This window comes from Cebidichthys violaceus, unplaced genomic scaffold, assembly GCF_023349555.1.
Source record: "Cebidichthys violaceus isolate CVI_PGR_0920_01 unplaced genomic scaffold, fCebVio1.0.p SCAF_6, whole genome shotgun sequence".
Lineage (NCBI taxonomy): Eukaryota > Metazoa > Chordata > Actinopteri > Perciformes > Stichaeidae > Cebidichthys > Cebidichthys violaceus.
In genome coordinates this window covers 10,878,371-10,903,971 of record NW_027176816.1, presented here as the reverse complement: position 1 = coordinate 10,903,971, position 25,601 = coordinate 10,878,371, and the positions used below count along the sequence as shown (strand labels likewise).

At 39.8% G+C, this 25,601-nt stretch overlaps 1 protein-coding gene across 2 annotated transcripts in view; it reads left to right on the top strand.

The window, feature by feature from the left end:
* Positions 1–25,105, top strand: part of mgll (monoglyceride lipase) — a 39,490-nt gene extending 14,385 nt beyond the window's left edge. For both annotated transcript variants that reach the window (XM_068732635.1, XM_068732634.1), the window contains 6 exons: positions 3,292–3,398; positions 8,670–8,806; positions 15,724–15,834; positions 16,327–16,416; positions 18,244–18,459; positions 19,348–25,105. In XM_068732635.1, the coding sequence (XP_068588736.1) occupies positions 3,292–3,398; positions 8,670–8,806; positions 15,724–15,834; positions 16,327–16,416; positions 18,244–18,459; positions 19,348–19,479 (793 nt within the window). In that variant the 3' untranslated portion in view covers positions 19,480–25,105. The remainder of the gene's footprint in view (positions 1–3,291; positions 3,399–8,669; positions 8,807–15,723; positions 15,835–16,326; positions 16,417–18,243; positions 18,460–19,347) is intronic.
* The last annotated feature ends 496 nt before the right edge of the window (positions 25,106–25,601 follow it).

Genomic DNA, 25,601 nt, shown 5'->3' with positions numbered 1-25,601 from the left:
GGTGACGGAAGGCTTCAGGTTGATGGAGTTTAAGTAAAGATGTATAACGCCAAAATGTCACAGCCTATTGAAGTAACACTTCGTCCCAAGCGAATGCTTCTTGAGCCTTGCCAGACCACTTTAAGCAAAGTGGAAATAGTGGGCTGGCTCTGCACGGCTGAGCCGACATATTGGCGATGACTGAATAATGTCACTTGTCTGCAGATGCCTGTATATGAGCAATTGCAGAGGTCTCTTGAGATAAGGGCAATTATCTGGGAAATTAAATCCTTCAAAAACAATGCAGACTGTTAACTGTCACCAGACGTGTTGCCTTTCATCCAGTTTGTATTTCCTCTTTCTGGCAACTCATGAAGAAAAACTGACAAGAGAAGGAGAAAAGATGGAGAACAAAGGGAGGGAAATGAAGTAAGAGAGGTTATCAGGCAGACAAATGAGGTATTAAGTGAATAACGGAAAAAATGTCACATTGCAGTGCGCAGGGTGTTGTTCACCGTACAGTCGCCATAACAATGAACCCAGATTAGCCCCATTAATCCCCTGCTGCCCCTCGGCATGTGTGTTACAGAACATTGTTCCTATACAAAGACACTCATTCACACAATTCACACACACACACACACACACACACACGCACACACTCGCATACAAAAGCGCACACGCATACAGTACATGTATACACACACTTGCTCCGAGCCAACAAGTGCAGAGGAAGTCTTAGCCCGAGGCGATGGCTTTTTCCAAAAGGAGGGAAAGAGCCGCAAGTGAAATCAGAGCGATTTGCTAATGAGGCCTGATGAACAGATACTCTTATTCTACTCTTCTACCCGCCGCACACTCTCACTCACTTTCTCCCTTTTTCACTCACTTCCCTTTTTTCTCTGTCGCTGAATACATTTGGGCTAATTGTCTGCTGCTGATTGAAGCTCTCGCAGGCTTCTCAGCTGCGCTGCTGTTCAGAGAAAGAACACTGCAGCATTTCAGTGCTGCTCTGCTGCTTAATATGCGCTGATAGAAGAAGTAAAACCTGAAAAAAAACACCTGGTCTCACAGCCGGTGCATTCATTAGCGAAAGGTCTCTCTTTCTGAGAAAACATGACGTTAAACCAGCATTTATTTTAAGAATATACTTTACATAATATCTTCTCTACCCCGATTTAAATGGATGTAAGAGATGAAATTAGCAAGGGATTATCCTGTAGGCTTTTACATGATGATTAGAACATGTTTTTGACATTCAGTGTTGGTTGTAGCTTTATGTTTGGGGCATGTGTGACAAAGACCGTTGAGGTACCTCAAAGGAAAGGTAGACAAAGACCTTGTTGTCCTATGACATCTAGTGTTTTTTCTCCAATATTACAAATCATACATTTGCATATTGGAAATATTAAAACACCTCCCCAATTGGTATAAAGCACAAAGAAAGCAGTAAATCTAATATTAAACACTGCATGGTTGCAACTCTACCTCAATAAAACACTACTAGACTTTTTATTCCCGCACACATAATGCGTATAACTTTGAGTGTCATTTACTTCATCTCTTATTTAGTTGTATTGATAATTTTTAAGAGTTTTTCTAAAATTAGTTTCCTTCAGACTGTAGTTTGTACTGCTACAACATATAAGTTGTGTTTTTCCTTTCTAGAAATCATGATTGCAATTAAAATCCTTATCATAGTACTGTATCGACTAAAGTAGCAGGATGAAAACATCCTGTAACGAGGTCGTCATGTAAACATTTCTGATATTGACGAACCTGGAGAGGACACAATATATGACATTCAAAATATTAAATGATGTTAAACCTGCAATAATAACTGATTTTTTTTTTGCAGCAACAAATTGTGAACACATTGCTGACGTTTCGACATCTTTTAGGATAAACAACCGTGTTCAGTTGCATAATTCCACATTCCATATCCGGCAGATACAGATAAACATTGTCATTCACTTTTTTGATTTTTAAGTCCACCATTCACTCTCCTATAGCTCTGCTTTTGCTCTCTCCTGAAGGAAATATTTGTCTCTTAAGCTGTTAAATGCTCCACTATGTTCACCCACTAGTCGCTCACTGTGTCTGCCTGCTGTTTGGTGCCGAGCAGGTAGTGTGCAATGAGTCTGGAGAGCTTTTTCTCTGAGAAAAGCTGAAAACGACGCTATCAGAGCAGTGAGACTCAATAAAAACAGCAGAGTTGAGGGCCGGACAGCAGTGTAGAGCAGATACTCACTATTACTTCTCTGTAGGTTCATCACTACGAGCGACACCTTTCACGTTGTTTTGTTATTTGGTACATCATCATAAAAGAACTTGGTAGCGACTTAGATTATCCACATCTGATCCTTGATACTGCTGAAACTCCTAAAACCTCTTTGAAAGCCAGCTTTGTTTTGTTTTGACAAAACAAGTTTGAAATTGAAATTGAAACATCTGCCAACGTGTAAAAATACAGAAACAATATGTCTCCATGAGCAGGGTCGGGACAAACAAAACAGATACTCGACATCAGAAAACCCCCAAAAAATTATTCTTAAACCATGTCATTTATTTAAGAAATGAAATTCCAGGGCAGTTTACTTTATAATGTAGTTTATAATTTCCTCATCAACTACATGGTTCTGCCTCAAACCAGCTGGAAACCTTGAGGATATTTGATCTGAAGTGTTTATCCCCATGCAGCCTCATTGAAGCACTTGGTTGGAAACTGAGCCGCTGAAGTTTCTGTTCTGAAGAAGCATTTGCATACAGGCTCCATTTTCCTGAATGTTTTAATGGATACTCTCTTTTAATGGACACTCTCATGAAAAGCAAGAATGTCAAAGCTGTTTTTTTGTGTTTTGCTGGATTCCCTCAGTGTTTGTTTTGAGTCAGGAAGGAAGAGCTGTGTTGAGGCAGATAGACGGACAGATGGATGATAGCTGCTATCTCTGAAAACATTCGCATCTTTTTTTTTCTATCATCTCTGTCTCTTCGCACATGTAGTTAAAAGCAATGCTGTTCAGAGATCAATTGGTATTTTACCTGAGAAAACAGGCTGTAAGTGAGGATAATCACTGCGTCAGATTGTTCGTATGTCTTCCTTCCATCTATGTTTGTGCTCTAAACTCGTTCATCCATCTCACAGCCCTCCTCCCCCTGCAGTCTCTTATAATCAAGCCCTGTACTGTTGGATAGAAATCTTCAAGGTTTACCTCAACCGCAACAGTCGGATAAATCAAGGACGGAAATGCAAACATAGGTTTGTTTGTCTCTGTGAACACATGACTTAACTCTTTCCTCTCCTCCTCTCAGGGCTCTGGTGTTGATTGTCCACGGGGCCGGGGAGCACTGTGGGCCGTACGATGAGATCGCACAGAAGCTGAAGGAACTGTCGCTGCTGGTGTTTGCACACGACCACGGTTAGTCACAAACACACATCACATTACATTAATACGCTCACACCTACACCCATGGTAGCCCTTGTGTTCATCTGTAGTTCAAACACAGAATAGCTTATGCATAGGTTCAAAGAAAGCCCATCATCCCCCTCTCTGCCTGATTCCGGCCCTTATGTGTTGTTGAGTGAACGAAGCCTGTTAGGGAAAATTAATTAGGCTCGTTGGTACATTGTTCTATGTTGGTACATCAAGGAAAACTTCACAAATGCTGTTGTGGTTTGAGGTGTGAATGAAACTTCTGGCTCTGTTCATGTTCAAGTGAGTCCTCAGCACTGGACAGACTGACTGTGAGCTCAGACAACAGTCCCACGGTCAACTGGTGTTTAGGCTTTTAGCTGATTCTCAAGGCTGGAAATTACAAAGCCGAACATCAAGTTGTAACTCATAATATTACAAAACACAACTAAAGGATTCTAATCAGTAGAGCTGTTGATGTTTTTTTAATGGACTTGGTTGAAATCTGTTCAGCCAAACTAGTATGGAGGTCCACAAATATTGGATGGATTGAAATCTAGTGCAGAAATTCATGATCCTCAGATAATGAATCTCAATGACTTTTAAATATCACAAGGTTTGATATTTTTGGTTTTGAGTGACTATACAACTTTGGATAGATGATATTTGGTAAAGACATTCATGTCCCCCACCAGGATGAATTGTAATAACTTTGGTAAAACTCTTTTCAACTAGTGTCATCATCACGTTAATACCGAAATACTTTGCTTTATAGCTAAAAACCATTCAGCCACAGCTGTGCTTTGCGTTTAGCGCTAATTAGATAATGTATGCTAGCATGTTAACCTAAGTTGTTGAACATAGTGAACATTGTAGCCCAGTTGCTAAACATCAGCATGAAAATTTGGTCTTTGTGAGCACGTTAGCACGATGATGATAGCTTTAATTTCAAAGGACTCCTGTGGCTAAGCACAGTCCTACTGAGCCATTACCATGGCTGTTGACACTTCGGCACAACTTGTTATCCGGAAAAAGTTTTTCTATGGATATAACTAACAAAACCTTTCCCCAACTAAATGTTAAGTTAGAACAGAAAATGTAAAATGGGTTCTTAAAGAAAGATTTAATAGAAACAGAAAAATACAGAAAAATTCCTAAACGTTTTAGCTTGATGGGAAGTAGTAAATAGGTATTAGCAATCTCTTCTCTCATACATTCCTCCAACTAGGTGCTCTTAGGCGAGGCTGTGTGGTGTTACTGGTCTTAGATACAGCAGGAATGTGTGAACGTGTGTGACTGTGCAGCAGAGAGAGAGCAGCATGTGTGTTCAGCAAACTCATCTACAGACGAACAGGAGAGACCGAGAGATAGACGGTGAGAAGGCAAAGACATAACGTCCCAGCTGTAAATGTAGAAATATTTGCAGAGGTAGACATCTCAATGAAGAGCTGGCAGAGATGATAAGAAAAAGAAAAAACAGTGATGAGGATGACAGAGGCTGCTCACACGGGAGCAGTTTGTTCAGTGGCTCGCAGTAAAATGTCACACTGTTAAATGGAAAATACTGAACTGGAACAAGTCCCTGTAGACACTAGTTTTCCATCTATCTGTCTCACACACACACACACACACACACACACACGCCGCCTCGGGCAGCCCCTGATAGAGTTCAGCAGTTGAGATCTTTCACATATTCTTCCTCTTTCACAATTTCCTCTGTCTCGCATGTAATTCTTTCTAATTATAGGACTTTTAGGTGTTTTTCCCTCGCAGCCTGCACAGACTGGAGGTTTGTTCCATCTGTCACACACTGCAGCTATTTACCACATGACAACCTCCAAATATGGCATGGTGGCTGCATAGTTAATTCACTCAAAATGTAACAGCAAAATACCAAACTGATAGCTGACACACATGAAACATTGAGGCTTTTGTAGAATGTGGATGCGATGATGGATGCATATCACTTGACTCATATTACACCAACACTGACATTTCATGTTGAAGCAGGGGTGAAATATTCACAATGGAGTGTTTGTTTGGTGATGCTCAAATCATGTTTGTCCTCCCATCACATCATTGGACAATAATGGAATTGTGACAGTTAATTAGATCTGCATCCATCAGTCCGTGCAAAGATTTATTTCCTACTACTACATTGGAGAAGCTACCTCAAGAGGCCATTATCTGGAAAAAAAATATGCATTTGTTTTTGGTTTGATTGAGTTTATTTTAGACATAAAAAAAGGTAAAATAGATGACATTGCACACCCCATAAAACAGCCATGATCTTCATTTGTACAATTATATTCACCAAGCAATGAACACATCCCTAAATTATTCACATCCATAAAAATCTAAGTTTGTCAGCATGCCATAGCATCACATCACACAGACTCTGAAGTGTGTCCCAAGCCTTTGTTCAATATCAGACATGTTTTATATTGTTACAGCAGTGTTTTAGTCTATTATGATTCATTATCAGTTTAGACTCCTCTTGTGGGTGGTCACAATACATTAATAATCACTTATACCTGCTTACAGCTACATTATAGTGTGTTCTGAAACCATTTATACAATGTTTACATTCTGCTAAATATAGTGCATATTTCTCTTTTATATAATTATTGAAGTCACCTAGGGCTAAAATTACAACTTTGTGATATTTTAAAGACAAAATACTCAGTTCATCAAAAAAGTAATCAAGAGATTTACCAATATTGACAATAATAATTAGTTGCTGCCCAAATTCTGCTAAACCATGTAATTCTTCATCAACACCTCTGCGCACCCATGGTCACACCTGTGTCTGCAGTAAAATCAATGGTGCACTTTTTTATAATATTATTAGCCCACTTGTATGGAAATAGACCGCACAAATGATCTTAAGATGAGTCAGCTGGACTGGCTTTGTATTACAATCAACTCTTAAATGAATTCACTTATTACCAAGAAAATCAGACAAAACATGTGTTGCGGTTCTTTCCAGTCATGCAGCAGTGGATGTCAGTGTTTATATGTCTGTGTGTGTGTGTGTCAGCTGTCTGAAGTGTGCTCATGTGTGAATATCTGTGTGTGTGTTCGAGTGTATCAAAAGATGTGGACTCAGTAGAGTGTGAGGTCATTGATCTCATGCAGGAGGGGGGTGCAGTGTGCATCGAACTGGAGTTTGCAGCGCTCCGTCACTCTCTGCTGCTGTGATTGGACATTGATTTCCACGCTGTGATGATCGCTTCGGTATCGCAGAGAGAGAAAAAAACATCTTCGTATATACGCCGCACATACACAGTATTTATAAAATGCACACACACACACATACATACACACACTTGAGATTGCAGAGGAAAGCAAGAAGGTGTGAGCTGCACATGTTGTAAATGTTTAGGTGCTCAGTGATGGTATTGGTTCAATGGTTGCCATGGCAACCCGCCTCACCTCTCAGCCACTGCTGCAGAAAGCTCAAGGAGACGACACACAGTCTATGTATGCATAGACATACATATTCATTTTTTTTTCCCTCCTCGCCATCTGTCAGTCAAATTTTCTCTCCCCACTGTCTTTGTCTCCCCTCGTCCTCTCACCTCCTCCACCTCCTGCCTTCCCTCTTTTCATTTGTCTTTTCTTTTCACTTTCATCACTCTTCTTCTCCTTCTTCCTCTCGACACCCTGTTCTCTTCCTTCCCCCTTTTTTGGTCCTCCATCCTAATCTTTCCTGTCCCTTTTTTCTTCTTCTTCTTCTCACCTTAATCCAGGGGTACATGCAGCGTCCTTTATTTTGATCGTTCCTTGCTTCATGCTTGACCCAGATGACGTTCTGGTCTGCCATCATGATGGTCCTCTTTTATTGGAAATCTGTTAGTGATTGGATGCTGCAGCTGATCGTACAGCTCTGATACAACTTTGCAGTTTTATACTGGAGTGGACAAACAGATAACACACAATAGTTCATCTGTAGGTTTAATTGACAAAAGAACCATAGAAGGTGTAATGGAGTGAGACCTCTGCTCGCAGGAGGCCGCGGACCTCTCGCTCTTTCGTTGTTGTTTGAGCAACGAAGTCACGCTAAGAAAAATCAGCTGGATCCGGCTTACAATGAAAAAGTATTTATAATTCACAAATGCTAAAAAGACAATTACAAACTGAATTACACTGTCGACAGTAAGGAATCGCGAAACCGAGTTCAAAGACTCTCCCCCCCTACCGGCCTACAAACGCCAGTTTACAGTAAAGAGGATCGCCAAGAACTGAACAACATCTCTCCTAACAATGTTTTTATACCCAAAAGTCAGTAGTTTACTTTCAAAAGTCCATTATCAGCTTTGTGATTGGCTGGAATCTGATTGTCTCCTCCTGTCCTCGGACAATGCTCTCCATTGGTCTAAGTGATCCACATAATGTCTGAACAGTGTCCTCTGGTCCGACCTGTCCTCCTCCTCATAAAACTGCGTTTACCCGACCCCCGTGTTTTCTTAGGGCTATCTTCATCTACATCTCTGTTTGATCAATACATCTCCTTCCCCCACTGTTAACACCCCACATTCCTGAAGTCAGCTCACCAAACTCATCACATTATCATACAGTTGTTTTCAGATCTGAAAAGCCTGTCTCAAAGGTCTCTCTCTTTCCCTCAAAACATTCAGTAACTGTATTTTATAGTTTGATACATAGAATGATTATACTTTTATGATTTAACACTTTTCCAAACAAACATGTTATAACATTATATCCACCACTAGGAGTGATTATTAAACACATTAACATTGCTTTTTAACTTTAAATTCTTCACAAAGGATCCTTAGAAAGGTTCCTCCTCATGATTCTCCTCATGATCCGTTATTTTCCGTTTTAATCTATATCATAAATCATATAGTCAGAAAGATGGGGAGAGTATGTTGTCTTTCAGTAACAAACACATTTAAATTGTCATTTCCATTCAGTTTCCATTCAGTTGTTTAGGGTAAGATATATTTAAATGACTTACGCTTCTAATCATAGCCTGGATCACTGAATAATGAATTGCAGAATATCAATAAGTGCAGATGCAAATCATCAAAGGTGTTGCTGCCACTAGAAATGGTTCATGTTGCATTCAGTGTCTCACTTTCTTTGTCACCTGCTCCCTCCATTCCTCCCCTTTCTTACTTCTGTTCACATCCCTTTCCTCTCTTCTACTTCGTCCCTCCTCATCCTCACTGCTGTCTCTCCCTCCATCCGCCATCTGCCCTTATATTCCTAGTTTATTGTTTCAGCCAGTTTCCTCCCTCTTTTCCTACACAGTTGGTCATGGTCAGAGTGAAGGAGACAGGATGAACATCAAAGACTTCCAGGTTTACGTCAGAGACTCCCTGCAGCACGTTGACCTGATGAAGTCCCGCCACCCAGACCTGCCCGTCTTCATCGTGGGTCACTCCATGGTAGGACACTCTCCACATAGCATTATGCTTTTAATTCCAGATTCAACTGGGGGTCATTCTGTGGGTTTTGTTTTATTTTAATCACATTATTGTATTTCAAGAACAACAGCTCTGAAGATAGTGAAACTCTCACCGTCGTCGAGGTTTGTCTGTCTGTTTTGTTTGGTGTGAAATTGCATAATATTGTGTCAGAGCTCCTGGTACAGTGTGCTTGACACACACACACACACATGCAGAGGGACAACTGCAGTGACAACTGCAATCGGTGTTGAGAGGTTTACTGTGAAAACGTGACATTCAAATAAAAAGAAAAGGAACACGCTCTTCTATCAGTATGAAGGGGTTTTATGTCACACAATAGTCCGCCATAAAAAAAACACAGAACGTGGTATTCTGCATGAAAGCTGACAGAATAACAGAGTGTTTTAATATTACGAGTACTTTCAAGAAAGAACTGTATAATGCAGTTAAATACTTTGATGCCATGCTTTTATTGATATTTTATTTAGTTTGGCTTGGCCCAAGCTAGATACATTATGTATGATGAAGTAATTCCACCATCCACCTGCAGGAAAACAGTTCAGGGATGGTTTGCTACGTTGGCTCAATAAACTTACCTTTCACACAGTGACACAGATTGTGCACAGCCCACAGCAGCTGCTGCTGCTGGTGACTTCAAACCTCCAACAGGGCAGGTAACAGGTTCAGTGACCGGCTCAAGGGCAATGTGGCAGTGGGCTGCTGGCTGTAGCCGTACATTTCATGTGCAGACATGAGAGTGGTGCCAATCATCTCATCTAACTCTGCCAAAAAGCAGTACGCGTATTACCCAAAATGTTAAACTCTTGCTTAAAAAGATTTCCCACATCCCAAATAATTACTAGGTATTAGTAGGAATTTGTAGTGTGCTTCGTACAGTTTTATCATGTTTTATCATAGAATATGCAAAAAAGTTGCAAATACAAAAACAAGTTTTATTTATTATTAATATCCAAATTTTCTTGGTCTTCCGTTTGACTGAGTTCAATTTAGTGAGTTAAAATTGTGTTAAATTCGATGCAGACAGCAGCGGTAGGAAATCTACAGAGACAGGGGCAAACCAGAATTCTCATTGAGAAAAATGACATAATGCCTGGACACAAAATGCATCAAGGCCAGCCAGGGAACTATTTTTCGCAGAGCTGCCTTCAACATCACACCCTCTCACTGTTTTGCTCAGTGACCCACTAACTCTTACTGCAACTGACAGAACACAAACAGTATTGATGAGTGATATAATAAAAAATTATGTTATTAAGTTTGTAGGTCCGGTCAATTTGTACTCCTTTGAACTCATTTGTCTCAGATGAGCAAGCCGCTCAGATTCAGTATTCATACAGAACGCACAAATGTTTTCATGCATGCAGCTTCATCTGGAGTGTAATATGTTGTGTTGTATGAGGAAGATGCCAACTTCACTGACACAGGACATGAAACAAAAGCTTCTTTGAACAGAGTGCAGTCAGCACCACCTTTGTTAGTCAGAAACATTTCAGGCCCAACACACATACAGTACAGTTTTTTAGTCTTTTTGCTCACAGCTGGCAGACTCTTTTCATGCAGGGAACACAGAGGATAAATGCAAATTCATTACAGAACTGGTCTGTAATGAGACGCATGGAGCCTTGTTATCTCATAGCTCAGCAGTGATTCAGTGGGCTTCTTGGATTCATCAGAAAAAAAGGTATTTTTCACAGAAGATATGACGAGCTTCCAACATCTATATTGTTGGAAAATATATTTAAATGTTCGAGACATTGAGCTTTTAACGTTAGTTAGTCAGTAACCCTGTCTATTAAAGGTTTCTATGTTATGTGTCTTTATAAATACTTTATAAATGTTTTAGCTCAGTTGTAAGTAATTCATAAGAACAACCTTTGGGTTTGAGGATCAATGCCTTTTCATGGTGTACTGTATGTTCTCCCTTAGCATAACACCAGCTTTGTTTTTATACAGTTGCTAGCTCTTGTTATTTATCTGGAAGACCACCTCCATGGGCTGTTACATCACTTATCAGTTGGGAAAAGAGCTGCAGAGCATTTCCAAGCCAAGGTTGAATATAAAAGGAAGCCTCTGTCTTCTGGGAAGGACTGTTGTTAAACGTCAATATTGTAGTGGAAGAACACTTTAATAATGACTTGCAAACACTTATAGTTGCAGACCTAATGGATTATAAAGTGAGAAATCGATTATATTCCATTAATGACTTATTAGAGAGTGAGAAAACCACGGGGGGTTAATGGATTTACCACGTTGTTTAATGACTTGTGTGCTTTTGAGGCTGTTTTGCTATCGCAGCATTTTTTTTCATGATAGAAAAGTCTTTGTTGTGGATTCAGACAATCCAATGATACTCAAATATTGTTTTCTGCTATAAGTTTTATTATATTTTTTATTTACATCACACTGTCTTCTATTCATTGAGGTCACATTAAACGCCATCAGTTGGGCTTTCAGATGTTTCAAACAGCACTCATTTAATTCCCGAGTCTATTTTTGCAACCCTTTTATGGCTTGTGCTTTACCGTGCTGCAGTACTGTATTTATATAAAGACTGATGCTGCATTCAAAACAATCTGAGGTCGTAGGATCCCAGACGCAAATAGTTTTGTGTAAATGAAACTGTGGGATCCCAGATGGAGGCTTAGAGTGTGTTTAGACATCAGAGTCTGTAAATATGAATGCAGAGCTGACCGAAGTCACAGTAGCACCTTCCTCCTTTCTTCCTTCTCCCCTTTTCTTTTTCTCATCCCCTCTTCCCTCTTTTCTCTCTGTTCTTTCCTTCCTTCTGTCCATCCCTCCATCTGCGTCATTTTATCAGATGTTTGTTCTGTGCTGTCATGTAAGCCAGTCCACCGGTACCATCCCCCGCTTTCATTTCCTGTCTTCTCTTTCCTCCACAGTACTTCCTTTAATTTGTTTTGCTTTCATTTAATTTTCTCATTTCCTTTCTTCGTCCTTTTTTTAACTCCTGTTCATTTTATCCTTCCTGCCCTTCCTTTTTCATAGCGTTTCTTTATTTTCATCTCGTCTCATATTACTCTCCTTTACTTGGAAACAAATAAAATCCAGACCTTGACTTTGGGAAACCCAACCCAAATCCCATATTGTGTTGCTATGTTTTTACAGGCCTCATTTCCCAGCTTCCCAGTGTTGTGACGCTTTCATCCTGTTTCTGTTTGCGTGTTCCTCTGCTTGTATGAATCTTTGTTTAACAGGACCATGATGACGCAGAAACTTCAAGACCATGGGAACACCCTGTAGATTCTACAGTATGTGCAGACACGCTGCTCCAAAGATAACATCCTGAGGAGACTGTGGAGCAGTTAGCAGAGCCCAACAGTGTAGATTTAGTGAAGAACGACGTCCCACTCCTCACAAATCACCTGAACTGCTGCACCAGGTTGTTTTTAATTTAAAAAGTTTGAGCTGAGCAGTCATAAGCTAGATTCCTGTTGAAAATGTAAACAAATGCATACGGTCATGAGTGGTGTAAGATTCAAGTTTCTTTAACATTTTGTCATCATTAGCCAGGCTAACAGCTGGCTAATGGTTTGTCGGCCCACCGCTTTGGTCCAGAGTGAAATATCTCAACACCTACTTGATGGATTGGCATGAAATTCTGTGCAGACATCCGTAGTACTCGAGGGAGGAATCCTAATGAATGACTGTGGTGATCATCTAAACCTGCCAGCAGGTCAGAGTTTTCACGAATGTGGTGAAGTATCTCAACATCCACAAATTAGGATTGGCACAAATTCTGTACACATATTCATTGTACTCAGTCAATGTATCCTAATAACTTTGATGAGCCTTTGACTTTTTCTCTAGTGCCATAATCAGTTCAAAAAATAGGAAAAATGCTGACTAATGCTACAAATGACCAAGCGACTGCATTGTGGCATTGTTGGCAGGACATAGTCTACAAGCCGTTGTCACACCATTGTGGACGTTTTGAGGGATGAATTTAGGTACTTAAGATCATTTTGAGTAATTTAACAGAACATGACCACCCTGACATTACTGTAAACTCTTAGACTTATTAAAAAAACTTTAATAAGTAAAAAAATAAAAAAGCAATAATTTTCTACCTGAAGTAAATGAATTATTACATTTCTATTATATGAATTTGAACGCTTGCAAGCTCATTAAAAATGTGTTAATTAGTTATTATTTCACAGAATCACAGTCTAAACATGGATTAAAAGTAAATTTCAGTTACAAATTTGTAGAATCTGGGTCCGATCGACCAGACTGACTATTTCACAGCTTTTTTAGGATCTTATTTGTTTAAGCAGTGAGTCGAGAATTGGAGCAGTTTGTTGGTGTTGTATCAGCTCATGAGAATTCTGACAAATGCTTTCAGCTCTGGCTCATTCTCACTCTTCCTCATTTTTCTTCCTCTCCATTAGTATTTCTGGCTCAAGCTCTTTTCTCCTACTTCCTTAGTGCCAGAGATTTATGTAATGGTTTGTTGCTGTTCAGGGCCTTTTACGGTCTTTTTGTTCAGCTCGTCAACCCTCCATCTCTCCTTCAGTTTCTTCTTACGCTAAACCATATGTCACTTTTTTTTTCATATTGTGCCATTCTTTTAGTTTGTCACCTTGTCCTGTTTATCATTGTTTACTTTTTACTGAATAGTTTGATTTTGTTTAATTGGAGAGAGTTGAATCCAAATCACTTTTTTTTTGTAAAACTGCTGTTTTTCAAACAGGCTTCGTCACTTCTAAATGTTATGGAGAAACTGACAACGTTGGCCTTTGCGGTGTAAGTATGCTGGCTGTATAGTCCATATATTGTCAGTATGTTAGCCTCCTCTTTGACAGTTCTAGTCCACCCACTGTCAGCAGGCCGACAAACAATACAAGTATTCATCCTCTCAACCAAAGTTCAGAGAGAGACCGTGTAAGAAGGCCTCCAATCAGCTTCTTAAAGAGCTTCTCTGTCCCAATCCTGTCTCTCTATCTCAGTCTCCCTCTCTTCTCATCCCTATTCAAACGTATCTCTCTCTATCATTGGAGTCAACTGGACAAAATGTACAGTATGCGGTTGTGTGTAAGGGCATGGCTTTTTTTTACTGGATCAACCAGTTTGGGCTGCTTAAATCATCCAGGAGAATGTGTGTGTGTGTGTGTGTGTGTGTGTGTGTGTGTGTGTGTGTGTGTGTGTGTGTGTGTGTGTGTGTGTGTGTGTGTGTAAACTAGAAAAAAAATGTATGGAGCTAGCTAGCCTCTTCTTTTGACTTGTGTGTTGTTTGTGTGGGTATATGCAGTGAGTGAGTGTGCGCTTGTGTGCTTTAGAAAGTGAGATTTTCTGGTGGGAAATGTTTTGTCTTTTGGTGCCTCTTTCGTGAAGTGAGCCTGTCATTGGCCCCAGCCTGATGAATATTCATACAAGTGACAAAGAACGCTTGCATAAACAAAGTTGAAGCCAATTAGTCTCCAGAGAGCGAGAGTGAGAGAGACAGATTCACCCATTCAGAATCCCTGTGCCCATGTGTGTGTCTGTCTGTGTGCACCCTCACAGACACTTGCACTTGTTGCGTTTGAGAAGAGAAACCCCGACAAAGTGAACCATGACGAATTGATTTGAACTTCAGCCGCCACGGAGCCGTTAATTATCACGGCCCTACATCACAGGATTTAAATCACAATCTCAATTGTCAGCATGGGTGCCAAGGTGTGGCCTCGAGCTGCTGTTCGCCTGCAGCGTCACAGTGCACGCTGTGCCCCGAGAGCCGTGGGTTAACATTTGCGTTTCTCTCCCAGTCATGTGTAGAGCAACGGCAACAAAAGAGCAGGGTCGAAATTCACGCCCGTCTGAACAAAAGACGGATTGTTTTATGTTCGTCTTGACCTCTGAGGAGTTTTCCCACTGCTCCCCGCGTCAGAACCTCACGCCTACTTCGCTCAGACACTCCCTGTCTTATGTTACAGGCCGAAGACGGAGCTCATATCATCTTCCACTCATTGAAACATGCTCTTTCTTCTATTTATAACTCCTCAAGTTGTTTTTATTTGCTTTTATCTTGAAAAATTGCACCTCTTGCCGGTGGTTCTTTTTTATGATTTTGTTTCTAGGTAATTCTCCGTCGTCAGTTTGTCTGGCTGGAATGCTTTATTCTTCATCAGTGGTAGCTTTTAAATATCATCAAATATAATATGTTTAATTAATTAATTATTAATATGAAATATATATGAATATACATAAGATATATCAAATACCATTGTCAATATCAATATCAACTTTGTTTTAGTATTGAACTATTTAAATGAACATGCTGCCTACAACACTGTTTTTACACAATAACCAATCAAAGTGCTGAGATCAGGTCACATGACTGCGCCAGTATAGGACCAGCTGTTACCATGGTCACCTGACAGCACAAAAACCAACCAACATAACCAAGTGTTCAGCATAAGGTTCTTTACACACACTGCATGTTGTTTAGCTTACACTTTAAGTACTACTTTGTTTATAACACATGGCATAGATTGCATTGATTACTTGAAACACACAGGTTTTTGTATTAATTTGTATAAATTAATTGTGACAAGAAATTAGTGATTTTCTTTTTGTGTGTGTATTGATGATGTGGTGTGTTTTGTAGAGCTGCCTCTTAGAGAGCTCACCCTTGTTGTCGATGTATGTGTTCACTGTTGTTGGAAAAACAACACCTGGTTCGTCTGCACCTCACCTCTGACTCATGCCCCCTGCATTGAAGATCACACCTTTAAAAATAAAGCATTCAAATTGACTGAAAAATTGGTTTCAAACAACTGAAAACTTTTATATGTTTCTCCTATGCAAAAAATATCTCATCAATTTAATTCCCAGTTAATTTACTAAATATACATTCTGTGCTTTTTCCTACTCAGGGTGGTGCGATCTCCATCCTGACGGCCTGTGAGAGGCCCGGTGACTTTGCTGGAGTGGTTCTGATAGCTCCGATGGTCCAAATGAACCCAGACTCGGCCACGCCATTCAAGGTACCACACAATCGCTCGTCCACTCTTCTGTCCTCTTCACCTTTGCTCTCTTGTTTCCTCTGCTCTTTCCTTTATAATTGAGTCACTTTATTCAGTCAAGTACTTAGTTTACCCAGGAGTCTTTCGTCTTTCTCCACTCAGCACTGCTGTGGGGATTACTGTAATACTTCATTTTATTTTTTTTTGTGTGTTTGAAAGGTGAGAATCAGTGTAAGTGCCATTTGAGCAGCAGTAGTTCTGAATCTCACAGATACAAGTGTGTCCAAGGCCAAAGACAATCTGCATGGAAGGAGAAGAGAGGTTTTATTTTGCATGCAAACGAGTGGATTATACAGTGCATACTCAAAATATGCATCACTGTATGTCTTTGTAACACTAGTCAGATGGCGAGAAAAATAATAATAGAGAGGGATAGAAACATCCATCAGGGAGGTGTTGATGTGTGAGAATAAACTAGAAAGCTCTGTGTGTTTTGTTTTTCGCTGTTTGCAGGTTTTTATGGCGAAGGTCCTAAACCACATGCTGCCGAGCCTCACTCTTGGCGCCATCGATTCCAAATGGATCTCACGGGACAAGAAGCAGGTGAGACACATGTTGGTGTATTGTATTGTTATCTGTCATTGAAATATCAGGGAAGGGCGTCGCGGAAAATAATTTAACCAGGTCTCAAGGGGGAAATATGAGTGTGTGTTTTATATATATATATACGTGTGTGATGTCATGCACCAACTACATTTGACAGTCCCAGGAGGAAAGACCAACCTACAATACATAATTGGAATTCTTTCCAAATCGCAAGTACTGTGTGTGTGTGTGTGTGTGTGTGTGTGTGTGTGTGTGTGTGTGTGTGTGTGTGTGTGTGTGTGTGTGTGTGTGTGTGTGTGTGTGTAATACCTTGAGTGGGTTGCATTGTTATTTGTAATTATAAAAACAGGTGCATGTACTGTGTCACCTACAGGACAATGAGACAACGCTTGTGTGCACTGTATTTGGTTGTGTGTGTATTTTGAATGAAACACAGAGGAGACAAAAACACACATGCCAGCACCTATGGAAAGCTGTACTTATTACTGATATTTGTAAAGTAATTTTGCCTTGTCAAAACTCTAATCTTAGACATCTCTAAATACATTTTGACAAGTAAGATTCAAACTACTTTTGCCATTAATGTGTATGGGATTGCTTATTACTGATGCCTACAGTTCAGTTGCGGATATCTGCAACTGAATTATGACTAGTTTTAATTCCAGTTTCAGACATCTTTAATTCCTCTCAATTCAAGATATCTACAATGTCCTTTTTTAGATAGAATTTAGAATTTTAGCTAGTCAAAATGATGTTGTAGATACCTCAAATTGGAATTAGGTATAGTAATAATTTATTTGTAGACAATTGTATTTTATTCTGCAGAGTCAAAATGTAATTACATATATCTTGAAATACAGTTTGAACTATCCAAGCTTGCATGAGCAGCGTCATGCACAACAAAAAGGACGTCAAAAGGACGTTTGAGACATCTGCAACTATTATTTAGAGCAGTCAAAACAGAACTACAGATATCTGCAGTGTCACTTAGGGTGTGTGACGAGTCGAGTGTCGTTTTCAGTGAAATCACTGCGGTTTACAGATATCTCTTACTGTTGTTTTGACTCATCAGAATTAGTTATAGATATCTTATATACAAATTCAAAACGTAATTACGACTAGTCAAAATTACGTTGACATGTGTAATGCTAATTCCTTATAGTTAAACTTAGGCCATATCCTGCTATGATTATATTTTACACGGTATCTGTTTTTACATTCTTTCATGTGTATCCGGGTATAAGCTTCGTCACTGACTTCTCTGAGCTTCTGAACAGATCATTTTTGTGTCACGTCTCATCTTACAGCCATTCATTATTCAAAGCAGCAGCGCATGTGGCCTGTGAGAAGCTGCTTCTGCTAGAGTGGGCCATCAGCTCTGTTTGCATATGAGATGAATAGAAATGTGTATGTGTGTGAGTGTGACTTATGTGAAAGCATGTATGGACCACATGGAAGAATTCATGTTTGATGTAAGAAAAACAGGGTGTGCCATCTGCACCTGAATTGTGATTTAAACTAATGTAGCGTGTCACATTTACTTTCAGTGACTCTTATTTTTCTTTCCATTGAAGCCCCCCATCCATTTATTTATAATCCTTAATCCAATTTGCCAACATTCATGGTTTTTCCCAGGAGTCTTCTTACTTTCATGGCCCTGTTTTCTCCCATGGAGGCACTTATTCTCCCGACTTTCTTCCATATTTGGATTAAACCACAAAGTTTATAGTGCTTGTTCGATATAAATGCTTAATACTAAGCGTAATAAACTCGAGTATTGTCCACTTTGCACCATGACCCTTTGTTGTCTCTCTCTCCTGCCAGGTGGAGACGTATGCCGCTGATGAGCTGAACTTCCACGGTGGCATGCGGGTGTCGTTCGCCATGCAGCTGATGGGGGCGGCGGCGCGCATCGAGAGGGAGATCCCGTCCATCAGCTGGCCCTTCCTGCTGCTGCACGGCGACGACGACAAGCTCTGCGACATCAGAGGCTCCAAGATGATGTACGAGAACGCTCCGGGCTCAGACAAGAAAATCAAGGTGAGGATGGGGTTGCTTACAGAAAATTATATGGAAATGATTTTGAAAAATTTTGTTTTTTATTTCAAATTATTTTTTTAGTGGGACAGCCTGTTTAAATACGGTCAAAGAAAAGGAAATAATCACATTGACACAAACTTGTATCCAGTAGCTTCATTTTGTTATAATGATGTATCACCCAATTGCCTTTTGACATTTTAAAAATGACACTTGGCTGTATGGGAGGTTGCTACAGTTAACAAAAAAGTTCATGCTTTTATGACTGATACAGAAAGTACAACTTCAAGTTGTGTAGAAATGTTAACTGCTGCCTTTAAATACATGAAAACCCAGTTCAGTACATTCAGCTTTTGGTCGATGCCTAAACTAAGCTGTGCTGGCAGTTAAATACATGTTTGTCTATGTAAGTAAAAAAAAGAATTATTAAATGAAACCTTTCAGGGTGCGTTCACTGACAGACACACTAGAGGCTTTTTGACCTCTATATAGATTCTTCCTCATTTGCAGAAGTATGTGTGTTTGTGAAGAAGGAAGTTCACAATTTTTTTCTTGCATAGTTAATAATTTAATGGACAAAAAATAAAACTGAGCGGTGAGAAAAGTGAAAAGAGGGAAGAGAGGTCCTGCTCACTTCTTATCTTTATTTCAAAGAAATATTTGACGTATTAAATGCCTGAACAATTGGTATCAGGAAATTGGTTTATCACAGAAAATGATCTGTTTATTTACTTTCATAGTATTTCTCTGAAGGTTTAGCTAAGCGTGATAAATTTGTCTCAACTTTGACCCCTGACTGAAATTGCACTGTAGTTAATTTAAAATAGGTGTTCTCCAAATGACTTAGATTTCAAACAAGTCATCCCTCTTGACTCTCTCGCTCCTGTTCAGGTCTTTGAGGGAGGCTACCACTGCCTTCACCACGACCTCCCAGAGGTGGCCGAGTCCGTGCTGAAGGAGGTGACCGGCTGGATCACAGAGCGCCTCCCCGCTACGACATCGCCACAACCGCAAGGCTCCTAGACTCGTGACTTTGACAAACCGGTCAGCGCTCCAAGGGAACTGCCAACCTCATTCCAAGAGGCCTGCTCACATTCCAGTCAGGCAAAACAACACTACTATTACTACACTCTCTGGCCTGGGTAATACATTTGGGCATATAGACTTTATTTTCTCTGTATAAAAAGCATAATGCCTTCATCCTCTGGGCACAAACTGTACAAAACTAAATATATCAACCTCAAACCAAGTTACTCTGATTTAAATTGGATGATGGGGTCAGAAACCACATCTTATTGTAGATCAGTTTCCCTGCAAAGCATTTGATCAGGGATGTGTCTTGTGTATTTCAGTCATCGGGCTTATTTGGCAACCATGTGATCATCTCCATTGGACCTCACTGGGGTGCAGCTCAAGTTAATTAAAATTTAAGCTACAGTGTGCTGGGGTTCAAAGTGCAATAATGAAGTTTCCTCCACATTTATACACACACAAGTGAGATCTTTTTAAGAAGTAATAACACACCTGGTGTAGTACAGTATTAATCTGCACAGGCACATTTCCTCTTTGCTCATCCACCATGAGACAGATCGGAGGTCAGGATCAGCAGGGGGACAGCCCCTCTGGAGCCGCTGTCGGTTCAGTGCAGGGTGAGCGCTCAATAGCTCGGTCCTCACATAGCTCTACTGTCATCACAGTGTCAGCAGTGTATGAGTAACACACAACATCAGTGGATACAAAACAGATTTGATCGAGACAGTTTTGTTAGCGTCTTTTGACACTTATATAGTAACTTATAAACTTATTCTGTAAGCACATATGACTGTGTATATATAACAAATCCTCTCTTCTCCTGACTTCCGCATGTCCCTATTCTTTGGCACGGATGTATTACATTACTTCCCCACCACCTCCATTTATTGAGTTATTACCAATGGACACAATGACTTTCCATGGAAAGTACTATAGTTCTTTCAGTGAGCCTTAATAGTGTATACATGACCAGGATGTAGATTAACAAGGTAAAGCTGCTCTCTCTCTCTCTCTCTCTCTCTCTCTCTCTCTCTCTCTCTCTCTCGCTCTCTCTCTCTCTCTCTCTGTAAGTGGGAATTAGAGGAAGAGTGCAAAGTTCAAAAGCCCCCCCCTTCTCTGACCTTTGACCTTTAAGGTCACAGTTGATTTCACTGTTTGGGTCATTCTCTGTGGCTATAACTTCATTAAGCTCAGACTGCAGACTAGGACCCAGCTGGAAAACGAAGGGGACCCATTGCTCTGTTACTGTGGACAAAAGAGTAGATCTCCTCTGTTCAACAGCATCTGTCATTTGGTAGACACTTTTATCCAAATCACCTTTAAGTAACATGGATGTATGCGGGGTTTTTTGCATGGGTGGATAGTGTTAATCCAACTCAGAACAATGCCGCAGTCATCATTTTTTGGGAGGACAGGATGTTTTCTACTATAGATTCCAGACGAGGAAGGACAGAAAGGGATTTGACTGAGAATTTAGTCAGATTCACCAGATGTAGACTGTAGGTATAAGCCTGCTGTTGGCTGCATACTCCATATGTAGTCTCCATACATGTACTGTATGTCTTCACATTAATAATGAATAATTATCCAATTTAAATGATTTTGCAGCTTTGGGGAAATTTACTTTTTAACAAAAACAATCTGTACACATGATGGATACTTTTTAGACTGATTTTAGTATTTGTATATGAAAAGGCTTTGAAGCAGCTTTTATACCCTGATGTTGAACACAAAATATAGAGAGATTATGATTGATTTTATCTTAAAATTGAAAGAATCCAAGTAATTAAAAATACTTTATATCTTCTGGCTAGTAACAGGAATAGTGTGCTGTAGGTTTCCTCTAAATCCAATCTACATTTCGAGTGGATAAAGCAGTGGTCAAGCTAATATTTCCCCATCTATTTTCTTTGTTCCCAAAGTATAAACCTGTCACTTCTCAACGAGTTGCAGAACTTAAAGTCAGCCCTGACTTCAAATAGTTTTTCAACGAAACCATAGCAATAATGTCGCAGTAGCCTATATTTTTAGTAGCCGTTAATTATAAGACAGACAGACACACACTGAGCTCACCATTTTATATTGTCAGGCAGACGGTAATTAGCAGGCATTGTTACGCTCGCAAGATTTTTCCACCTATTCATCAAGCATAAGAAAGCTTCAGCCGCACAAGTCAAGAGTTGACATGTTCGTCCACCCCCAACATCAAACATGGAAAGGGATCAAACATTCTGTGGCAGTTCAAACAACAGATAACAAGTGTCTGTTTGTTGACTTCAGACATCATGTCCGAAAAAAACATCTAGTGTGCAGTTCTTGGAAAGAGACTCCACTGTTTCACCCTGGCTTTTTTAGGAGTTTTTTTCTTCTTTATCACACAGAGTTCAAAGGGACTCATGGAGAGAGTGTACAGGAACATGATGTAACCACGGTGATTACTACAAGACTGATGGAATGAGATGAATTTTTGGCTTCATGTCTGATCTGTCTCTTTTATTTTTTTAAATTTGTATTACCTCCCTCTGTCTCCCCTATCTCACTTCCTATCTCACCCTGTGTCACCCACTTTTTTTTTTAAGTTGCTGTGGTGACCAGCGCTCTTTGTTCTGTCCATCACAGAGCCCCTTGTTCTACTGCTTATTCAAACATCTTGTTCTGTCAGCCACCCACACTGTCCCTAGTGGTCAATCTATTGGCCAGAGAACTGCCACTCGTTTAACAGGGAACACATTGCTTAACCTGCCACTGACCCTGCTTGGCTTAATGCTGTATCAAACTCGCTAAATTACTTCAGGGACGAAAAAACTTGACGTTTCTTGAGTCTGTATGCGAGTGTGATATACAATTGCACGCCCGCTGTCATGCCATGCTGACACTTTACAGCAAGAGGGGCCTGGGTTTGATCCCAGGCTGGACGGCCCTTCTGTGTAAAGTTTGCATGTTTGTCAGCGTGACTTTTTTCCAGGTTCTCCGGTTTCCTCCCTCAGTCCAAATCAGAGTTCAAAGGGATGTTTCTGATGTTGGTATTATAACCACGGAAAGGCATTGGAAAACGAAAGATTAATCAATTGAGATCTGCACAAAAAAATTAACACATGGAAGATTTATACTGTACGTTTTCTACGCAAAGCGAAGTGTTTGACAGATTGGGTAAAATGCATCAAATAATAGAGGGGGGTTGAGAATGTAAGTGCATCAGACCAAATATCAGGTTACATTACCTTGGGTGCAGACATAGATTGAGATGTAATGTGTTCGTCAGTCCCAGTGGGAGTCCAACCGTTAACCTCAACCACATATCACATCACTTCAAACACAATCTACTCCTGATTGAGCTGCAGCAGGCACAGCACACACAAAGGCTGCACAGTCCCAGTGGTATTCAGACTGGTAATAGCACCCCGACTGCACAATGGATTCAGACGCGTATACAGTAAATTTAAAAAAGCTCTACCTGTCAGACTACACGAGTGCATATTACTGCTATCGTTAGCTATGGGGGTGGAGAGAGACGGAGATGGCGTGAGAGGAAAAGAGAGAGAAGCTGTCAGTAACCATGGCAGCACCCCCCTGTAAAATCATCCAGTGAAAAATGTGTATTTGTTAATGGTGCAGGATGTGAAGCAGACGTTGCCGGGCTTTCAGAGTTGGTTGTCCATTTTGCTGCTCCGAGGATTCCCTTTTGTGTGAGCATGGAGATAAGAGAGCAAACAATTACCGTCATCAGTTTGCAGTGAATAACAACTCCACACTCACTGAATTCAAATCAGGCTGGTCTGCTGTTTGTACTGGAAATACACTATTTGCATTTTTGGAAAGAATGATTTCTTTGCAATATTAAGGCCAAAATGTTTCTTTTTTGTATATTTTTGCCCCCATCTATCCCCCTGATTAAAAAGTGGTGGATGAAGCACTATAAGTGAAATTAAAAGAGGAATTCACCACTTTTTTAATAGAATGAATTATCACCACTGTTTCACTTTTCAATTCACTCCTATTCATTCCTTAAAAGTGTGTAATCCCTGACACAACCTTCACATTGTGCAAAGGCATTTACTGTAAGCCTCCCCTATCCATGCCAATGTTCTTTTCTACTGGTGTGTGGACTTGTACTAGCATGAATTGTATGCAGGTTTGCCATACTGAGAGATAGCCATGTACAGAAGCATTGCTCTGTTAATATGTAATAATCCAATCGACTGTTAATATCGTTTTTATTTAGGACAGAAGTTTTATGTTAAGGGGGAAAATAATTTGGCTGCAGCTTTTCTGACAAAACAAAATTCAGTTGGCCTGCAGGTTTGTGAATGGGGTCTGTATTTTTTTTTTATCTCGACTTTATGACTGTTTCTAAGAAAAGAGCTGTTATATATGATGGAGGACTGAGGGGCACAAGCCAGTCTTTCTCTAATTTTATGAGATTAAAGTGCACTGGAAATATTCAGTGCAGAGTTTGCACGAATGAAGTCTAGCGTCAGTGCTCGAGTGGACAGCAAGACTTGAAGAGGTCTTCTCCAAAATGCTATAAATGCATGCGCATATACAGATGGTCCAAGTTGTTGCAATCATTTCCTCCCCTGGGAACTTAAATTGTACACTAGTCTTTAAAAATCTTTCATTTGAAAATGCAGATGGAATTTTAAAATGGTTGATATTGCATTTTGGAACAAAAACCTCATTCAAATCTTGTTGATTTTATCAACAATGCTGATTGATTTGATTTATTTCTAGAGGTCAGATTGCTTGATTATATTGTAATACACTGTACAATAGAATAGTATCTCTAACAATACTAGGTGGAAGTACAAAAATCAAGCCCCTGATGTATTTTACAAATTCCTTATTTATCTTCTCTAGAGTATTTATAGGATTTAATTTTATGTATAGGCTACTATATATTGATTACGCATCATGACAAGGCACTTTTTATACCATAAACCAGTCATATCCTGTAATTTTTACTGTTGATGCTCAGTTACATGAAGCTCCATAATACTTTTTGAGATGGAAACTGGTTCAAGGTTGTATGTATGTACAGCAGTCCCAAAAATGTATGACAATGTTTCTGATATGATTTTGCATAGAGAGTATTTTACTACTGTGGGTTGAAGTCGGCGTTGAAGTGTCTTTGTGCTGTGTGTCACACAACTATAAATGTTTAAACTATCTGATTTCAAAATGTTTCGTAACAAGATCTTAACAACAGGGTGTAATTGCTACAGGTTTGGGAAAATCGTGTACTTTTTTTTCCCAAATTTGTTTTTCAGGAACTTTCTCTTTAATTTTAAGGTATCTCCTCTTAAAAAAAACTTTAAATGAAATGTACATGAGTGAGAAACGTAATGTAGCTCTCTGCATTCATAACATCTTGTTTTACATCTTAGATTAAAGACAATTTGGTCAAAATATGTTTGAGGACTAAATTGCAGGTATCAGGTTTTCTTCCAACAGCAGCATGTTTCACCATTCCACACAAAAATTAAAGATTTTTATGGGAATACGTAGTGTACGGCTATTTTTGGATTGTGGTCTAGTGTTGTTTGTGCCTTATTACTGTGACGATTGTGTGTTTTGATATGGATAAACTGCACAGGACTGCGTTAAGCAGATGAGTGTCTCTGTTACTCTGGTTGTCACATCTGTTTCTGTTTCAGTAATTGTGTCTGTCTGCTTATAGTCTTCCTGTCTCTCTCTTTCTATTTACTGGTGTGTCTGTCTGAATTTCTGTCCAATCTGTTTCTGAATCTTTCAGCACAGGCTGAGATACATCTCATAAACACCTCCCGAGTCTTTTAAACTGTTTTCTTTTAGTCAGCCTAAAGACATCCACACGGTGAAGAAACACAACACTTTACATCAAAGAGGAGGCTTTTGTCCTCCATGGGATGCTAAAATGATGAATGTGTAACATTTTCAACGTATCCATTTTTCCCCTATTAGTTTCCAATTGAAAACAGGAAGTTCTGTCCATTACATGACATGTGCTGTACTAAAAGCACTAAAATAGTCACAGTTGACTCCTGTATATGTGGCAGAACTGGAGACAAACTTTAACACGGTTTGTTATTACTCGTACTGTGCACTTTTGTCAGGTGTCGTAATATTCATGAACC